The 20,922-nt window shown below is 42.4% G+C and overlaps 2 protein-coding genes across 20 annotated transcripts in view; both read left to right on the plus strand.

The window, feature by feature from the left end:
• The window catches only part of iars1 (isoleucyl-tRNA synthetase 1), a 64,302-nt gene extending 51,301 nt beyond the window's left edge, over positions 1–13,001 (plus strand). The window contains exons 31-34 of the mRNA XM_064306306.1: positions 691–810; positions 4,717–4,860; positions 6,184–6,336; positions 12,200–13,001. Of these exons, the coding sequence (XP_064162376.1) occupies positions 691–810; positions 4,717–4,860; positions 6,184–6,336; positions 12,200–12,282 (500 nt within the window). The 3' untranslated portion in view covers positions 12,283–13,001. The remainder of the gene's footprint in view (positions 1–690; positions 811–4,716; positions 4,861–6,183; positions 6,337–12,199) is intronic.
• A 3,997-nt stretch (positions 13,002–16,998) lies between these two features.
• Positions 16,999–20,922, plus strand: part of atp2b2 (ATPase plasma membrane Ca2+ transporting 2) — a 161,070-nt gene continuing 157,146 nt past the window's right edge. For 4 of the 19 annotated variants that reach the window (XM_064304144.1, XM_064304143.1, XM_064304139.1 and 1 more), the window contains exon 1: positions 17,783–17,983. The gene's annotated coding sequence lies outside the window, so the exon portion shown is untranslated. Of the gene's footprint in view, positions 17,142–17,782; positions 17,984–20,922 lie in introns of those variants that run through there. The other 15 variants (XM_064304133.1, XM_064304131.1, XM_064304125.1 and 12 more) reach the window with 14 other exon arrangements.

Here is a 20,922-nt window from a genome sequence, read left to right on the forward strand (position 1 = left end):
ACAGAACTCAGAATGGAATAGAATGCTATAGCAGTAAGAGTGGGATGACATTCAGGCGTGAGCTGGATAAAAAGGGCAGGCTACATGCAAGCGACACGTGAAGCGGTTGGGCTAAGTGCAAGTGCTCTGTGTGGCGCGGCCCCTGAGTCTTGTTATGTGAGGGTACTGTTCCGTGTAAGCCTGGCTGTGCTGAAATTACAGGCTCGGCAACTAGCCCAGATGGGCTAAAAAAACTCCTACTTTCATATTTTTAATTCCATAGGTATATAACTTTGTGTTCAGCTGGTGCGTATTTTCCCCATTGTGACAATACCTGTGCTACCTTGTGATTTTACCAGAAATACAGTAGATGCCACATTGCATTGAGACAATGGAAGAAATAAAAATAAAAAAACTGCAGAAAGCCATTTCTAATACATGAAGTACAAACTATGTTAATAAACCATATTCTAATAAAGGAAAAACAGGCGAGGAGTGCTTGGTTGGGTTTCCCGCCTCAGTTGGTATGGAAACCTCTGGTCACTGTGGAACCTGAAATCCACGGTTTACTGCATGCCACACTGCATCGAGCCAATGGCAGCATGATCAAACCTACACTGTCGCAGCAGTTTCCCAGACCTGAAAGGAACCTGGGAAGAGCTGTGGCATTTAAGCCATTTTATACATTCTTTTCTGTTTTGTGTCTTGAAGACGGAGTTATCCTGCTGGAGAACCCTAAAGGGGATAACAAGATGGATGTGGACAGGCTGAAGGTGGTGTGCTCCAGCATTTTTGGTGCCCAGAACACTCAGCTGTTCAATGGGAAGACGGGTGAGTGTCCAATGATGGTGGAATACTGAAATGCAGAGGACAACATTGTGCTTACTGGAAGTCTTATCAAAAACTGCAACCTTTTTGTACACAGTTGTGGCAGGTTTGCATATACGGTTTCTGAAAATTAGTTCTCAAACTGTGCTGTGCTAGAATATTGTGCCACTTTAATTGGCTGTTACTCATTCTGTAACAACAGGTCTGGAGAAAGATGGGCTAGTCATAAATGGGGAAAATTCTATAGTGGTTTGGAAACTGGGTTGTGACTCTGAGGTTGCAGGTTTAATTCCCTTGAACTTTGAGCCAGTTCAAATCTAAGCAACTAAATCTGAACTGCTTCAAGAAATATCCGGCTGTATAAATGGATATTATGTAAAAAATATAAGCTACCGTATATGAGTCACTCTGGATGAGAAATGTCATGTGAAAAATGTGCTCCTAAAACCCATTTCTGTGTTGGTACCTGCTTGTCAGTGCCACTGGAATTGAAGTGGCAATTACAATGTCTAATTTGAAACTAAATGTTTGATTGGTCTAATAACTGGTACTGTTGCTCAGTTCGGTCTTGTGCTCTCATGTTGGCGACCTCCTGGAAGGGATGTGAGGCACAGCTAGGTGCCCTGTGGCTACAGTCATGGGAAACCAAACCTGAACACTGGCCTGGGAATTTTGCAGACATGGTTTCGATACAACGAGAAAGTCTTGTGTGCCTGAAAATCTCCAGCTGTCAAGCCCTAGTACAAATAGTTCAGGAGTGAATGGTAATACCTTTATTTGGTGCTCTGATTCCTGCTGAAATGATTCTACCCCAAGAGCTTGCTAGCACTTTGGATTTTACCTGTCCTATTTTACGGAAGTGCAAATCTGCGAGTGTTACTCAGTGACAGAGACGGAATGTTGACTATGGTGACTATCAACTATTTATCCTCACGATGGTTTGCTACCCAACCGATGTCACTTAGTGGTTTTTTATTTCCTTCTGTGTTTTTTTAGCTGTTTGTGGCAAAAAAGCTGGGTAAATGAACATTTTTAATACTCTTACAAACTGGTGTTTAAATTTTACACATTCCGAATTACTACTAATGGTTCCCTTTGTAGTTTTAATATAATAATTATATATTTTTTTTTTTTTTCTTGAGAACATGGAGTTAACCCCCCCCCCCCCCCAACACACATAAAAACACGCACACGCACCACAACACACTTAATCAGTTACTATCACAGAAAAGCTGTGTTTTAATCTACTTAACAAATGGCTGCCTGTGCGTCTGATTTCCCTGCAGAGATGTGAATTGATTCGTCTCTTGATCATTTCAACATTCAGATCATTTAAGGATATTCTGTATATCATATGGGCAATGTAATTTAAGACTGTGTTTTTTGAAAAGTCGTTGTCCCGTGAGTTTGGGGTGGTAAACTGGTATCCCAGAGAGGCGGGTCTCTGAGGCCTGCTGGCCTGAGGGAAGGGCCGTGGGTGCGTCACGCACAGCCACGGCCATTTTGTGAGCGGGGAGCTTGGCTTCCGAGCGGCTCTCTCCGGGTGTCTATTCTCACTGCGGGCGCGCTCAGTTAGGAGGGTGGCCTGTGGAGCCATCTCCTTCCCAGGGAGCCTCAGACGGGCGTGCTGATGGAGGCGGTAATCGCCCTGAGCGGCAGGTGGTACTTTTCACATCTGACTGGCCCCCCAAATTAGGCCCAGAAGCTGAGGGCCCGCCCTGGCCCGCCCGGGCTGGTAGCTGTGCGGCACCGTGGGCCCTCTCCCCCCGGGGCACGGCCTTCCGGCCCCGGCCTCACAGGGGTCTGCTGAGTTTCACCCCTCTGACTCTGCCTGCTCTGCTAGTTCAGCTCGAGGCTCTGGGGGGCCCTTTCTCTTTTTTTAGGGCGGTTTTGCCTCTCTGAAGGATGTAGGCGCTACTCCAGGAGAAGGGAGCCTTTCCCGTCCCAATCTGTCATTTTCTTCCTCTCTAAGGCCTTGGAAACCCTGGCCGTCTGCACACAAATGCACGCACACACACACACTCACACACACACATAGCACACACACACACACACACACACACACACACACACACACACGCACACACACACACACACACGCGCACGCGCACACGCTCACTTCAGTAGCCAGAGGCATGAATTTTTGCTGCAGCTGGTGAAATTCTGATTGAAGACTCGATTGTGAATCCAGAGGGTCTTAGCAGCGCTAACAGAAGTGCGGACATCAGTAGCCGAACACGCGCGCTCAGAGGTAATCTGAATAAACATGATCAGAGTCCCCGGCTGTTTATCACAGTGTTGCAGGAAAGGGTCAGCTGCCTTGGCCCTGCATTAAAGTTGATTGATTCCTTTCTACTCGGTCATTAATTACTGTATGACAAACAATTTCCAAGCACTGCTGCATTGTATTCTTGTCTTTGGGTCTGTTTTTACACCCTTCTGTTGTGAGTGCAAGCACAAACCATTTTTTGGTATTTTTAACAAGCGCCAGGGTGATTTGTACCTTTCAGTACGCTTTTATAATTTGCAGTACTTACAGTAATGGGCTCTTTATTTCAGTTGTTAGTTTACCACTAAAATTTGGAGAGCATCTAAAACCATAAAAACATAAGTGAGTGGTAAATCTAAATGTTTCTGTTCATGGCCTCAGTGCTCTTATCTGGCTCAAACGTGTCATGTGGGCTCACAGTAGTTGTAACAGATTGCACAGTTGTGTACAAAGTGAAATCGATCACAACTTGTACTAGCAAACTGCAGTGTTTATTTTTACGATAAAAAAATATGGATGTTTAGATGCAACAGTTAACCGACATTTGCAACCGACGACAGCCTCATGCACGGCTGAACAGATGTGAATTAAAAAAGAAATGAGTTTTGAGTCAAAGCTTCCTCTTGAAGATTAGGTTTTTGACAGCTGGGTTTCTCAGTGGAGTTGCTGTACTGACAGTGAGGTGTGTATCTGCAGGATTCTCCTCAGCCTGTAGGATCAGTTATCTGTCACTGTGCCACAAAATGGCTCATTGGTAAATAAGCTCAAGAGCGTCTAATGTCTAATGTTACCTGACTCTATATAAGTGCCAGTTTGATTGGTGAAATACCGTACATACTAATGTTAATGCTTGAACAAAATGGTATATATTGAAAAGTTAAGTATACACTTGCATGTTTTTTCTCTCCAGAGGAACAGTGTTATTTATGGATTAGCCTTGTGCTAAGAAGGAAAACTAGCAGAAGGCCAAGTAGCCTAATGTAGCATCATTTTTGAATTGGTTAAATCAACTGCAGTTTCTGGCTAGCAGGGCATGTTACGTAGCTAGCGGTTCATTATTGCGCACAGAACCATGGAAGTACCCGTTTGGATTCAAACTGTTAATTGTTGCCATTTATAACGGTCCACTTAAACATGGTGCCATTATTTTAAGTCTTCAAAGGCATAGTGCTGATAAATGCACATTCAGCTGTCCTGACACTTTCCTCTCCGTTTTCTCATTAACTCCAGCCCTTTTTCAGGTGTGCTCAAAGGTGATACGTCTGCTTGTAAGATTGAAAAATTTCAGCCGAGCTCCGGTCTCTCCCACGTATCCTTTTATGTCGTGAATCGAGCTGGGATCCGCGTTTGTTTCTGGAGCCATGAACGCTGCTCACAGAGTGCTCTTTCTTAAGCCGTAAATTCATTAGGCTGAAGCCGAGTCAATTGCATTGCCTAAGCCTCCTGCGTTTTTGAAGGAAATGCCCATAAAATTGAGAGGTATTGCAGAAAAGTTCAGAGTTATCTTGGCTGCTTTAGTCATTTTTCCAGTTGAGTTGAAAAGCTCTGTGAATAATTCCCTGTCTAACAGTTCGCATTGGTTTTTTGGGAGAGTTTTCATTTGACCCCAGCTGAGCGGATTTCCTGCTTTCGTTCTCCAGAGTTGACGAGCAAGACGGACCTCATGGCCCTGAACGGACAGACGCTGTCCGTGACCTCGGGGGGCGGTCCCTCGGACCCTCCCAGCGCCGACCCCCTGCTCTGCCCCTACATCAACCTGCAGCTGCTCAACGGCCCACCCGCCGGTATGCCCATCGCACCTCGTCCAGGCGGTTTGGCCGTCCCATCCTATCGCCGTCCACACAAGTATATGCTGTCCATGCCAGAAGACTCGCTGTCCTTTTTCGAAACTGGTGCAGTATGGCAGTTTTTATGTCGTACTGAAACTACAGATGCATGCGGCCTACTGGCCCTTACACTGCTGCAGATTTGAGGGATGCCCCTCCAGTGCGCTCAGTGAAAACCCAAAACCTCTGAGTCTGCCATTTCATTCGCTCTCCAGAGGTCATGGTTCAGATTTAAAACAGGCTGTGTTCTGGACTGGATCGTTCCTGCAAGTCCTCTTTATAATGGCTCAAACACGTGTGTAATGAACTGATCAAAACCGAACGCAATATTGTCCAGGTTTCGCTGCCCTTTCTAACCTTTCTACTGCAGGGCTGTTGCAGCCGTGGGGTCAGATTAGCATGCGCGGATTAGCCCTTTCCGCAATGCGGAGGCTCTGTGAAATGTCACTGCTGTTCCAGTCCGGTCCAGAGAGCAGGACCTTTCCCCTGGAAAGCACACTTTATCGCATTACCATTGATCCTGGAATTTGTTCTTTTGCTTTTTTGACACTTACTGCATAGAAAGTAACTTTTTTTTTTTGGTAAATTTCTGAAAATGTAGAATTTTTACACGGACCAACACGATTGCAAATTAGTCTCCATTTGATGCGGTGAAAGGGCCGGCTCAGCTAATTATCATGAGCCTGGGGTGTGCTGTTAGGGCTTTCTGATTGGGAGTTCACTGTGCCTCCTGCCCAATAACATGCCAGATGCCCAAAGGCTAGCAGGCAGTGAGAGATGGGCTCTGCTCTGCTCTGTTCAGGTGCAAGCTCTCCCGCAGCCTCAGCAGTACTGCTTTTTGTGTGGGTGTAGGTGAATAGCGGGGATTCTGCCAAGATGAAAGCAAAATAATTAAAATAGTTGCTCATTTTTGAGTTTAATGAAATTCATTTATGACTTAGGAAAATGTAGTGCTTTTTATATGATGTTTTCTGTGATTGTTCCACTCGTTAATTAAGTACAGGTTAGATACAGATTATACGTTTCAAAAAGTTAAGAGTTTGGTTATCACTACCAATAGAACTCTAAATAACAAATGTAGATAAGTTGAGAAGGCCACTGTGCTTGTCTCTGGGGTACTGGAATTGAATGAGTGCAAATCAGAAGAGCTGTAACCATATAGGCATGTCTAGGAAGACTGATCTGGGGGCATGACCAAATTTAACATAATAGGCCCGGTGCAGATTTATTGAGTTGTGCAGTGCAGTAAGAGCTCTCTCTCTCTCTCTCTCTCTTTCCCAGAATGCCTGAGTGGAACTGTGGGCACTGTGCTGCTGGCGAACCCGGTGGGCCAGAACGAGCTGACGTACACTGGCCTCCTCAGCGAGGCTGGCAAGCTGTTCGGCCACAGGGGCCGGAAACTGCACCTGTACCTGGACGAGGCCCTGAGTGAACGTGAGTGCTTCCCACAACCCCGCTCTTTTTTTACCGGTGCGTGCGCGTGCGCGTACACATACGTGTGTGTGTGTGTGAGTGAAATAAAGAAGTTATGCCCCCACCCCGCGTCCATTGGTGTTGCAGCAATACTAATAATAATAGCGTAGCTATTTGTTATTTTTTGGTTATTTTTTGCATTGTTCAGAAGGACCATCTACACTTGAAGACGTTTCCTTTATCTGAAGTGCGATAGCTAAATGTCACACAGGACTGTTAATCCCATGTAGTGCCAGTGCCGGGGGTTCATTACGGGCAGCGCGTACCATTTCCCATAAATCTTGCGGCTTGTTGCCGTGCAGGTTGCTGGGGCAGGGTGAGGGGTTATTTACTGCCACGTGGTTAGGCATACTCCGTGCGGCCGAACCCAGACTCTTAATCTCCTGATGGGAGATTGCACCACTGACCTTGAACCTTGATGAGCGTGGAGCCGAGCGACAGTTAATCCCTCTCAGATGATCTCTCCGGAATGGCCGCGAATGCCGTCAGCGCTGCACCCACTTTCTGATTACTTTTTTTGGGGAGGGGGGCATTTTTGCGAGCCGTCACTGTAATTCTGGCCTCTCGGCGTGTGCTGGACTTGCTGCGGATAGTGATTTTTTGAATTGTAGGTAGAGACCTGGGTGTTGGCACCGTGATCCTGCCCAGGGTGTGGAGCAGGCCAAGTTTATTGCGGCGTCGATGGGTCAGTCGTCTGCATAATGGGTTTGTGATTAGAGATACTGTGAGAGGTTCTTCTACCTGCATAATTCCCCAACAGCACTCACGAGCCTTCTGGGACTTGTAAGTTTGAGATTGGATGAGATAAACATTTAGACCAATATGTAATTAATTTAAAATACGCACTTACCATTAAATATTCAACAAATATGCACTTAAAAAACTTTTCCCTTCCATTGTGCCATAGATCATGGACTAACTGGCAGGTCAGTTCCACGTTATTAACATTTAAAGATCTGTTTCTCTTCAGTTTAAACTGATGTTTGGAGGTGGTGGAATCCAGTACTGTAGTTCAGAAAGAATGATAGCATAGGAGATGTACCTATGGTCATACTTTATAATAGTTTTTATTGCCTTCCCTATATTCTGCATTATGGAATGCCCAATCACTCTGGGGTAGCCTGACTGTCCTCTGTCAGTTCACAACAGTGTAGACGAGCATGCGTGTCCTCCGATTACTGAGCCAGACACTGCTTCTCATCGCTAGGGATGGGACGCGAGTACGATATTTTGCGAGTACGATATTGTCACGATACTTAGCTGCCGATACAATATATATTGCGATTCTCTGTTATTTTCTGCTTTTTTGGTTAACTTTTTTTGAACACTGCGCCATGGAAAATGAAACAATTCAATCATTTCCAAAGACAATGCAGGTCATAAGAGGTTACAGCTGCAATCAGTTTTTCTGTCACTAGATGATCAAGATACCTCAAAGATTCTGGCCTCAGAGATATATTTTTAGCATTTCTGTATCTCTTGGGCACAATCTAGTGGCAGGAAATCGAGGATTGCAACTCTTGTGATGAGTATGAAAATGATCATTAATGGGTCATCATTTACAATGCAGATGATGAACAACGGGAAAAAATAACTTTTTAACAATATTATACAGGACCTGACAAAAACACTTGATATTTAAGAAATCATGAAAACATCTTCCAGAAAACTAACAAAAAAGATTCATAAAACTATCAGCAGCTACTGTTGAAAAACTATCAGCAGCAACTGTTGAAAAATGGAAAAGTCTAAATTTATCACAGAAAATTTTTTCTATAGAATCTCTGGCCGAAACATGGATTTTGCTTCACGGAGGTCTGATCATCTGGAGGTTTTCAATTTCCAATTCCAATTCCAATTCCAATTCCAATTCCAATTCCAATTCCAATTCAAATTCAAATTCAAATTCAAATTCAAATTCAAATTCAAATTCATTCAATTCAATTCAAATTCAAATTCAATTTCAAATTCCAATTCCAATTCCAATTCCAATTCCAATTCCAATTCCAATTCCAATTCCAATTCCAATTCCAATTCCAATTCCAATTCCAATTCCAATTCCAATTCCAATTCCAATTCCAATTCCAATTCCAATTCCACCATTCCCATTCCCATTCCATTCCATTCCCATTCCCATTCCCATTCCCATTCCCATTCCCATTCCCATTCCCATTCCCATTCCCATTCCCATTCCCATTCCGCTTATTTCACAACATTTCTGTTGTGAAATGAGTTACAGAGGTAACTCATTTCACAACAGAAAAGTAGTGACCTGCTTCGCAGAAGTAAACATAATGTCCACCCAGCCAAGGGCTTGTTCCCTGGGCCTGCAGTACCTTCACTAGTGCCTTTTTGGTGTGAGCATGCATTTGCTCACATGCAAGGTCTCGTTTTCTTCTTGTGAGTTTTGTCGCCAATTTGCCACCATATGCTCTCAGAGGCACACTTGCAAGATAACGTTGTTTTCTGAATAAAATACGGACTAAATATTGACTCTGGAGCTCATGTAACGATATGAAAACTGTCAGCAAACAAAATCACAATATGTAACCGAATCATCCCCCCTCATTCCTACTTATCATTGGCAGTCTGTGAGCCATTAAGCATCTTGTGCAAATACCACAGGCTGACCAAAGGAGTCGTTGATGTGTGGCTTCTGGTAATATCCTGCAGACTTGAACCCTCCCTGCCCGGATGATGCAATGGAAAATGATTCAGTGTGCCACTGGATTCTCTGGGTGAATAGGGCTGCTGCACTGTGCCTGCACCAGAGTTACTCCTCTGGGTGAATAGGGCTTCTGCACTGTGCCTGCACCAGAGTTACTCCTCTGGGTGAACAGAGCTGCTGCACTGTGCCTGCACCAGAGTTACTCCTCTGGGTGAATAGGGCTTCTGCAGTCTGCCTGCATCAGAGTTACTCCTCTGGGTGAATAGGGCTGCTGCACTGTGCCTGCACCAGAGTTACTCCTCTGGGTGAATAGGGCTTCTGCAGTCTGCCTGCACCAGAGTTACTCACCTGGGTGAATAGGGCTGCTGCACTGCAGTTTTCCTGCACCAGAGTTACTTCTCTGGGTGAATAGGGCTTCTGCAGTCTGCCTGCACCAGAGTTACTCATCTGGGTGAATAGGGCTGCTGCACTGCAGTCTGCCTGCACCAGAGTTACTCCTCTGGGTGAATAGGGCTGCTGCACTGTGCCTGCACCAGAGTTACTCCTCTGGGTGGATAGGGCTTCTGCAGTCTGCCTGCACCAGAGTTACTCCTCTGGGTGGATAGGGCTTCTGCAGTCTGCCTGATTTACTCCTCCAATGCAGTGACTATGTAGCTTAGCTGGTAGACTATGGAGTTATCATCAGAGCAGTTTGTGTGTGTGTGTGTCTATGCAGTCCTTAAAGCAACAGAAGCGTTTTGTATTTAATATAAAGTACGAAAAGTACTCATAAGGATTCTTATGCCATTTGAGGTGAAACCATCTAGTCAAACAGATTGGGGACTGGACACTGGACTGAAGGAATTTTTACATAAATTTCAACTAACATATCTGCTGGTGCAGTATTCTGTCAGATTCTTACAGTAGTTAGCTGAGTGTGCTGAAGGCTGTACCCACTACACTGAGTGAATAACATTACTGAACCCTCCAGCCCTTCCCCTGATACAACGGCAGGGTTTTCACAACCATTTATGGCATCAAGGGCTTTAAATTTATTGTGTCGACAACTCTGTGTTTTCTTAAAGCCTCCACAAGTTCGTATATAGATACTTCCACAACAAAACACGAAGCCCTGAAGAACAGTCATCATTTGACTGAACATTACTCCGAACATCCTTTTTAAATCTTGGTTTCATATTGTTTTATTTTCTGTTCCTGTAAGTTTGGAACAGTGCTGCGTGCCCGTCCTCAGCGCTCACACTGAAAGCGGGAGCCTGGTACAGAGTAATGCACACAGCCTCCATTTGAAAGGAATTGAATTGAGCAGACGCACCCAAGTCCGATGGGTATCGATCCCCCCCACCCCTCCTCTGCCTGTGCCTGCATTATAAAAAGACCTGAAAAGTTGTCCGAAGCATTTATTTAATAGTTTGTGTGATTACTGAGCCTGAGAGAAAGTAGGTCACATTCCTACGGCTCCCCTGGCTCGCCTGTCTGCCGTGTGCAGTTGCTGCCATGCAGAAGAGGGCTCTCCTTCATTTTAGGCTTTCCCTCCTGGAAGACGGCAGGTGCTTATCTTTCATCGTATGTTTACACAAACACAGGTGTTTTAGGGTTAGTCCTCCCGCAACGCCACCTTTTTAACGCTGGTCGTTTGTCATGGCAACATTGTGATCGCTTGATTTTTTGCATGGACAGCGGTTTGCCTTCGAGCCAGCCCATAATAGTTTAAAGCGTACAGCGACGCCAGCTTTCGGCCTGTCTCCGCCCACTTCACAGTCGTATGAGACGCAAATTGGGGTCGAGAGTGAGGGTGCAGAGGGGAGCTGGGAGGAACGTGGGGTGATGGAACCGGTTGGTAACATGTGATGGGCATCTGGGGCGGAGTCAACGAGGGCGGAAATAATACTGTGCCTGTCAACAAAAAAAAAAAAAATTTTCTCTCACTCTGAATAGGGACCTGCTGTAGATCAAGCTAGATGTAACTGTTATTTTATTATAATGTTTGCAAATTACTTAAAGGTATTTTGGCATGATAAACTGAATAGGACTTGAATGCTGTCCTTATGCGGTTACAGAGTAGGGAAATATAGTGATCCAACTGTATTATTCCCTGACGTCTTCCATCTTATTTACTCCCCCGTTAAGGATTCACGTCAGCTACATTATGATCCATAATTGTAAACCCATGTCTGAGCTAAAATTAGAAAACCGCTAGACTTGGCCTACTTGATGCAATTGAAACTGAAATAGGAAAATACTGCATTTGGAAAAGACTAACATTAGAAATAGGAAAAGCTATGCACAATTATAAAGATTAGTATAACTACCTAAATCTTAACAATGAACTATAAAATACTAATGTTACTACTACTGACTGCTACTAACAAACTACTAAAATGCCAAATATAGGGCTAACGAGCAATATAGAAAATAGACCTGGAATGGAGCAAAGAAATACTGAAATGGATTTCTGACTATGCTAATCCAAAGAGAGAAAAACACTGTCCAGACTGTGACAGCTCGACAGCAGGCAGTTTGAAATGAGCATGGTAATGTGTGCAGTTGTATTAGATTGGTTGGTATACATAATACTTACCCATCAGTCTAGAAGAGGGGAGGAGATGGGGCTTTGGCTTGCATACATCGTAGCAGGTTTTTACGTATTTCTGCGTCTCGGATGTGGACTGGGGCGCCGGGCGAAATGAAATGAAATGGAACTTCACCTTTGGGTGCGTGGCTCTTTGTTTGCCACCACATTTTTTTGCGCAAGATGCACAGTGGCAGGGCTTAATTTTTTTAACTTTTTTTTTTTTTTTTAAACTATAGTACTAATGTGATGCATCTAATGAAGATGGGATGGTCTGCTTTAGAACTCAGGAGACACGGTTCGGTGTTTATTCCCCCTTTAACAGTTGAACAGCCTTTGTGCGGTGTCTTTCTTTTTTGTTTCCGATTTCACTCGACATGTTGTTCAGTCTCTTGAACTTTTCTAGTTGCCTTTTCCTTTTGAGCAGTTGTTTTACTTTATTTATTTATTTTTACTAGTACTTCAATATAAAAGTTCTTGTTGAAAATATAACTTTCATGGATGCCATTTTGCATGCCTGTGTTCGGTGTTGAGTTTTCCACTGTTTGATGTTCTTCTTTTTTTGTATTTTTATATATTTATTGCAGAGGTCACTGAAAGCACCCCGGTGAAGACTCTGAACACGAAGACGCTGTACATTAGACTTTTACCCACAACAGCTGAATCTTAAGGATTTCATCTATTGGGAAAAAATATTGTGTTGCCTGCAGTTCCAATCAAAACTTTAAAATGTGGTGAGAATTTAAGTAATAATCCTTCCGCTGTCAGTCCTGGATCATTGAATACTTGGTATTGTACTCTTCATTTTATATCCTAAAGTAACCATCTCAAGAGTCCTACAAGGAAACTGTTACTGAAGGACCGTCCAAAATTTGAGGTATTGCTGAAAAGTAAAAAAAGAAAAAAAAAACCCAAAACGGCTCTCTCTCTTAGCCGTGTTCAGACTGCTACTGTAAAGCACTTCAGTTTTTAGTATGGCCACATGGAATTCTTATTATGGGTGAATCAGGTTAGCCTTTCCATGATTTTTGAAGTAACCCTTGTAAACTTAAAGGGAATTGTACTGTACTGCTCTGCTGTCTGGAGTTTATTACTGAAAAACTGGGAACAACGGAACACCCTCCGTATAACTTACAAAGCCAAACTCAAGTGGGTCGCCAGATGTGGTGCCCCGAGGGTTGCCATGGATGCCTGATCTATGAAAGAAGAGCTCCATGAAATTTTCTTTCGTAGAATAGAGCAGGTGTCTGTGTTTTAGGGTGCTTCCTGTGGTAAATTTTGGTGAGGGACTAGGGTTCATTCAAAAGCCTCAGGAGCAAAACAGCAGTGTTTCTGTTCCACAATGGTAATGCACAATAAAAAAATAAAAGAAGACTTTTAAAAACCAAATCCTGTTTTGTAGGTTTATTTACTAATAGTGTTTTTCAGCCTTTCCTTTTCCCCCTCCCCAGCACAGAGGGACGTTTACCATCGGTAAGTTCAGTACGCCCTCTGGGCGGTTCATTTGAGTCCCAGGCATGAAGTATTGATCTACTTGAAGTGACATTGAGGTCATGCATTTACTTGCAGTTACAACTTCAGAGTCAGGTTTGATTTATTTATATTTGCCCTTTTCTGCCAGATGTACAGATGTCACTGCTGTACATTAAAAACATTGTGTATTTAAAAAAAAAAAAAAAAAAACTTGCTATGCCTGGTACTGTACAGTGCTTGAGAGAGCTTCAGAATTTCACCTTTTGACATTGGGAGGACAGGTGAGTGTGGGTCGGCTGAGCAGTTCAGCGGCACTGCAGCTGGTGGTGCTGTTGCAGAGGGGCTGGGCTCGGGCTGCTGCGGGCTGCAGCTCGCTCCCATGGGATTAGGGCTGCAGTCATATCTGAGAAAGTAAGATAAATATAACACCAACACAGCCAAGTACATCCCTCACACGCCTCCCCGATTAACGGCAGTTAATTAGGCTGTTCGAATGCGTCGCAGTCTTTGGATATGTTTGGATCGTTTTTGAGTTAGTGTTTTTTTTATTTTATTTTTTATTTTACCCCCTCCCCTCTCTCGCATTTTTCTTCTCTTTTGCGTTTCACCTCTAAAACGCGTGCGTGAGGTCAGACGCAGCCGGTGCTGTCAATACGGGGGAGACTGCAGAAAGCCCGCTGTTTCTGTCCAAGAGAACATGTTTCAATAACGATGACTTGGCCTTTTCCTCACCACCACGGCCGCATGCCGCCGTGTGAATATTAACTACACCTTTCCCCATCTGTTCATATGCGCGCGTGCACGCATACACACACACACACACACACACATGCACACACACACACTCTGAAGCGTTCGCCAGGCCGGCGAACAACTAGTCAACCATCTGCTGTTCCACCCGCCATACCGCCTCCTCATTCTGCCCTGTGTCCAGTCTTCAGGCATCAGAAATAATTAAGCAGTTCGCTCAGCCTGTAAGTTTTACTGGGACTGTCAGATCTCATTCCACAGTTATACAAGCCCTCCAAATCTCATTGGAGATAGAGTTTTGCTTATTCGTGTGCCTCAGTTGTATAGATAATAAAATAAGGCTATTTTGATTAAACTAATAGTGACAGGTGCTCTATATGGTAAGAGCTTAAAATAGAAATGTAAAAGCATTTAAATGCATGTCCCATTGCTAGTAGGTGAACTGTAGCAATTTATTAAAACACAAATGCAGGTTATTTAAAAATATTTCAATATAATAAAAAAAGTTTGAGCATAGCATAATGAATGTTATGATGTACTGACACATATAATCTGTCCTTTATAGTTATTGAAATTTTATAAATTGGATGTGGAGCAACAGCGGTCACAAGAACCCTGTTGTAGTCACTGGATTCTATAATCTTTGGTAAATAAATTGAAAATGGCACATCCATGAAACTACAAACACGCAACAAATTACATGAGATTTACCCATCCCAGAACACAAGATAATGCATAGCAAAACATGGTGGATCTAAATGCTTTTAAAATGGCATTTCCTCAGACTGTTTGGCTCACTATTGCCAAACTCTGCAAGCATACATTCATTTCCCTTTAACCAGATCTGTTCATTTCAAGTAGTTTTTTAATGGTTAGTGAAATTGCAACACAAAACATGGATGCCAAAGTTTTCTGTGATTTATGTGTAATTTTTATCTTTTTCTCCCCTTTCCAATTTAGATACCCAATCCTATTTATAGGCCTATGCCATCACTATACCATTTTCTGTCAATTGGGGAGGGCCCACACCACCATGCTAGTCTTCTGAAACATGCAGTCAACCACTGCTTTCCCCCTTGCAGTCATCAAGCTGAGCGGTGCAATCACTACGCTAGAGGCTTCTGCCGCACGCACAGCCAGCACAAACTGGTCGGTGGCCCCCGTTTGGTCAGAGGGGTCGCTGTTGCGTCATGAGAAACCCAACGTCCCTGTGTGATGATTTGGCTAATGATGGCCTACACTGCAGGACGGCTAGCCGCAATCTGAGCAGCCCTGACCAGGTTTTTCTGTAGGCTGCTTAGAGCCCTGCTGCACTGAGAATGAATGTGTGAATTACCATGGGAGACCCACCCAACTGCCCCCAAAAGTTACTGTTTCATAAACAGGCTTATTTTATACTGCTCAAATGAATCATTGAATGTACCACATTCATTAGAGTTATGGATTGCATGATGCCACCAAATTCAACATTTTAGCAAAAATAAATGAAGTCCTTGCCCTCACAAAGTCCTTGAAACTAACGATTTGGATTTAAATCCCCCCAATCTGATCTCCATCTCTCCAATGCATGGAAGTGGTAATTTACAGGTCATCTTACATAATGCACATTTGTATAGGTATCGGACAATCACTTTTCATTTGGATTTCAAGAATCAAAATGGAAGAGCAAAATGAGGCCAAGATACACCAACACTCAAATTAAACTAGATTAATTCCAAAACAATGCTATGCAATGTTTTCTAAATTGTCTAGTGTAACTTGGCCCTGTGTTTTATTTTTTATAACTGCATTGTACTTTGGTATATATGGAGATTAGTGTAAATCATGAGCTCTGTAATGTTACAAATACACTTTTTTTTTATTGATTTGGCTCTGCTCTGCAATTTTGTATGTGTAATCAAACAGTTCACATGTAGTTAGTGTGCTTTCTCAGCTTTCATTAAAGAGCATTTTTTATACATTTTGGTTTCACCATTTAGAAACTACATTTTATACATAGTCAGGGCACCACAATGTTTGGGACAAATGGCTTCACAGGTGTTTCTGATTAGTTCCTTGTATTCATTTGTTTCATCAGTGCAGGCATAACAAAGCTTTCAGTATCTAGTCTTGATTCTAGCCTTTTGATTGCCTTTGGAGTCTGTTATTGGCGTTTAGCAATATGAGGACCAGAGATGTGCCAATGAGTCAAGGAAGCCATTAAGGGCTAAGAAATAAGAAAATAAAAAAGTCAGAGACATAGGCCAAACCTTAGGCTTAACAAAATCAACTGTTTGAAACATCATTAAGAAGAGAGCACTGGTGTGCTCTGTTATCGCAAGGGTCCTGACAGGCCAAGGAAGACCTCTACAGTCGATGCATGCAAAGGATATGTGAAAAAGTATTAAACATGATTAATTTTGTTTACGTAGCATAAATACGTCCCAAACATTATGGTGCCCTGAAATGGAGAGCTACGCATAAAACTGGCTCTAGCCTGAAACCAAAGTGTATAAAATACCCTCAAATAAAAACTGAGAATGTGCACTTTAAATGTATGCAAATTGTTTTATTACAAATCTAAAATTGTGGAGTACAGAGCTAAATAAAACAAATATATGTTTTTCCCAAATGTTATGGAGCTCACTAAGTAATCTGAAGACAAATTCCTATTTTATGTAAATACAGAAAAGGAACCTGTTAATATCTGATTCTAATATGTATAATATAATGCTATCTGCATTGGTGAATGAAACTGGAGGAAAAATATCAAGTTGCACCCACATAACGACTGGAACTTTGTCTTGGAGATCGTATAGTGTAGCACATTGAAAGACCCATTGACCTCCCTTGAGATCTTAGGACGAAACGTGTTTTATATGTGCCATTTTATTTTGCGTTGTGAACCTATGTGGTAAACAAGTATTTAAAGCAGAAGGGAGAACTGAGGTAAACATTTGAATTTTAAGTGTCAAGGTCATTAAATGTGGAAATGAGACGCTGCATCTTTAAACACTTAAACCCGACGCTAATGCCTTTGTCAATGAAAACTACACAGTGTGTTTGTGTGTGTGTGTATGTGAGTGTGAGAGAGAGAAAGAGAGAGAGAAGGAGAGAGAGAGTTTGTGTGTGTGTGTCTCTGTGTGTGTATGTGCGCGCGCGCCCCCTTTTCAGTTACTTCGCCCCAGGCCCCGCATGTGTGGTACGTAATGGAAAAATCTCAGTCACTTAAACCTACTTTCAGGCGCTCTTGCCCTCTCTGGCAGGATCTTTTACAAATTCAACACTGCTCATTGGAACACCAAACACACATAGCAACAAAAATAGGTAAGGAAACATTTTGGCAAAGGGCTCTCGTAACTCATGGCGCGCCCCTTTCGTTTCTAGTTCTTCCCTGTGGGGTTCCAAAAGTACAAATTGTGTATCTGTATCGTTGGTTAGAGATCATTTCATGATTACTGAACAAGTCGTTGGGTCAAACAAAGCACGTAAAAATTGCACCTGCGAAACTGTCACAAGGGAGTGCGAAAAATAAAAGCAAGTTCTGCTTTTGATTGAGAGTTCCGATTCATTGGCTGGTCTGCAACTTGCTTATGAAGTAGCCTATGGAATAGGCCTAGTGTTCTAACGCTCATACTGTTGAAGGCTACATATGATTTAATTCCCATCAAGTCCAAAATCTAATTGTTTGTTGTTTTTATAATATCAACGTAACAGTAAAGCGGCTTATCAATATTGTCTCCGCCCCATATGGCTAGCTTCACGCAACGTGAATAAAACATTCAAACTAGCATAAGATTAAAACGACAACTTATATTTAATGCAAGAATCTCTCATGTCTTTCAATAAATATGAAATGCAAAGGCAGGTATTCGGCATTATATTATCCCTACACCGTTATTTTTTATCGCCTAATGTTGAAGTACCGCATTTTTAACCCCTCGTGTAATTGCTGTGATTAGTATAGGCTACCAAACCTGGCGAAGAAAATGAAATGTTAGTTGGCCCGTCTACCTAGGGAAAACTGAGACGCAGCGTGCTGAAAATGGAATTGTCGGTGCGTTTCTCAGTGCTAGGCTGCTGAAGTGAGGTTCTGCTGATACGTCTTAGCAACCGCATCCTCCGTCAACGCGTTGCTTGGGTCTCCTATCAGTTCGGCTCGCACACAGGTAAGGAAACGATAACCATGCTCATTTCTGAAGTTTCCTTTTTGTCTCCCTCTTCTCACAGGTTTTCACACGTTGTCAGCTTGCTTTAAAATGACCACATTGACCTTGCGTCTCTGTTTTTGCTTCCTGAAGTGCGCCCTGAATTGAAGAGAAAATATTTTTCTTCCCGTCTTTAGATGTTATTATCTGTAAACACAACTTGATGCTTTAATTTGACAATATGACTAAGAATAGTTTTCGCTGCTTATATTGGTTTATGAACGTTTCATTACGTGAAAATGCAGTCGGGAATTACCACCCGATTTGATAGCCGAGAGGAATTATTTCAGTGCATTAGTTGAATTTCCCACGGTTTTGTTCTAAACTGTAATTTTTGACTTGGCTGCAGGTAGTCTCCACCTGCAACGAAGGAAATTAACCGTGTGAAGGACTGATTGACTTGTATTAACTGGAATGTGTTCACTTAAGCAAATGTTTTTATTCTAACGCCATTAAAACGAGTTGCATTTTTTCATGTTGCGGTATGACGAATTATTTTGGCAAAGGCATAATTCCGTTGATGTTATGGATTTTTAAGAACTATTTTTGTTGGAAGCGTGACAGCAACTAATTGGTTTAAGATACAACCTACAGAAAGATCTTGCAGAATACATTTTGATGTGCTTTGGTGACAAATCTTTTACAGTTTCAGACAATGTATGTTAAAAGTGTTTAATTAAATCTGTAAATTAAATATAATCAGTAATACCGTTATATCAAGTTAATACGATCATACGTTTGCGCATGTTTGACTGCAGTACAAGTGGTGTAGAATAAGCAGAGGTGTTTTTGAGGTGAAACCCTGCGGTTTTGCGCCTGATTACTAAAATAATAGTAGCCAAAGTAACAATGAACAGTAAATTGGTTCATGCTGTTAACATCCTCAAATTATCCCAGTACTCATTATGGTATCAACAATGCAGATAGACAAAATAAGCAAGGGCCACACTCAAAGACACAAAGATACCAGGTAATCACAGTTTACCCAATTAAAAAAATTTTTTTTTACAATGACTGTTGTTGTCAGGTATAAACGTACATGCATGTCAGTGCAATGCCACCATCAATGGAAGATACAGTAATTAGGCATGTAGCTACAGTATATCCCAGCTTTGATGGCTGTGGTTTCTCGTTTCGAACAGTAGCCAGAGAATGAAATATAACCACACCTAACCATGGGTCCATAAATGTAGTGTCTTAAATTTCACTTGATGCACAGTCTACCTGCTTATTTTTATCTGGAGTTCCAAGTGATTTTCAGAGGTGATCGGTCCAAGTGCTCTCCATGTTAAACTGTGTGTCCAGCCATCTCAGGAAATAGTTTGAAGTCTGAAGGTAAGCCCAGACTAGCCTGAGTATTAGTGACAGAAAATGATCCCTACTATCTTTAGCCAGGTCCTATAAATTATTGTGGCTGAGATCATCAGTGCTACTTGAATTGCCGTTTTCACTGATACGTTTATAGTCTGTGTCTTGTCAGTGTTGATGGCACATAATTTGACATTTAGACAGCTGGTCTGTATGACTGGGCCAATACTGTGTTTTGTGAAATAATATGCAAAGCCCATGTGGTAACTGGAGCATCAAATGTACATGACATAAATTAACAAGTCCTTTAGCATACAACTGAATTCTTTGTAGGTGATCTCTGATAATGACTGAAAACCAGAGCAAGTCCCATCATTTTCAGGGTAACATCCAGATATACATATTTTTTTCTCCTCAATCAGATTTTCAAAGTTGAAAGAACTTGAAAATCATGCTTCAAGGTCTTCTGCTGTTCCTGATTTGTGAGAAACCATTGTCACAGTCCTGGAGGGCCGCAGGGGGCTACAACAGGCAGAAGACGTGACCTGGAAGTGCAGGCTTGCTGAGGTAGCAGAGGTGGCTGGTATTTAGGTTCTGATGATCTTTTGAAGATGAAATGGAGCAACCCCTTTTCCCAAGGCTAGCACCATTTAAAAAAATTTTTTGCAAGTCAATATAAGTAGCCAGCAGTGAGAGATGAGAAAGGGAGTCGCACGGATGAGTGTAGGGAGGTTGTAGACCAGACACGCGGCTGTGTTCTAGATGAGCTGCTGAGGTCTGATTGCGGAGGCCAGTGAGGAGAGAGTTGCAGTATTCCAGACGGGAGGTGACAGAGTCTGGACTAAGAGCTGGGTTGTGTAGGTGGTGAGGAAGGGAAAGATTCTCCAAATGTTGTATTGGGTTAATCTGCATGCCTGTCATAGCACTGTGATGTTCTCAGAGAGGGACAGTGTGTTGCCCAGTACCACGCACAGCATTTCTGTACTGTGATCCCATCTGTACTCGCAAGCCTCTCTTCCGTTCTTCTGTTGGACGTAAGGAGGGTGGATTGTCTGCTTTCCTTTAATAATAATACCTTATTTCTCAATGATCTCATCAAGCTTAACTGTCAAGCTATGAATCAATTAAGACTATACATTCAAAATTATGTTAAAATGGTGTCATTGAGGCCTTGCCGATATGATATATGATCAATGTTTTTCTCAGACTGAAAACCAGATTCACATAGTTTTAGCTGCAGCTTGTTTATTAGTACAGTACAGCATTGTGTTAATGTTTCACACTATTAAATAAAATTACACTTAGCTGAGGAAATGGCATTCACTGTGCTGTGCTCAGGTCTGATTGCCATCGCTTTTGTCAAACCTCCTAGCAATAATAAAAACTAACCATTATTGTAAAATGGAAGATTTGGTAATTCACTTCTGTAGTGAATATGCAATCTATTGTGTTGATTTTGAAAATTACTTTTTTAACCACAAAGTAACATTTACTGTACCTTTTCAAAAAATGAGAGCTAAAATGAGTCCTTTAAGGGGAGTTTGATTGAGGTTTTTACATTCATAAAAGTGCAGTAGATTTTTCACACTGAG

The sequence above is a fragment of the Anguilla rostrata genome, chromosome 13, assembly GCF_018555375.3.
Source record: "Anguilla rostrata isolate EN2019 chromosome 13, ASM1855537v3, whole genome shotgun sequence".
NCBI classification, from domain to species: domain Eukaryota; kingdom Metazoa; phylum Chordata; class Actinopteri; order Anguilliformes; family Anguillidae; genus Anguilla; species Anguilla rostrata.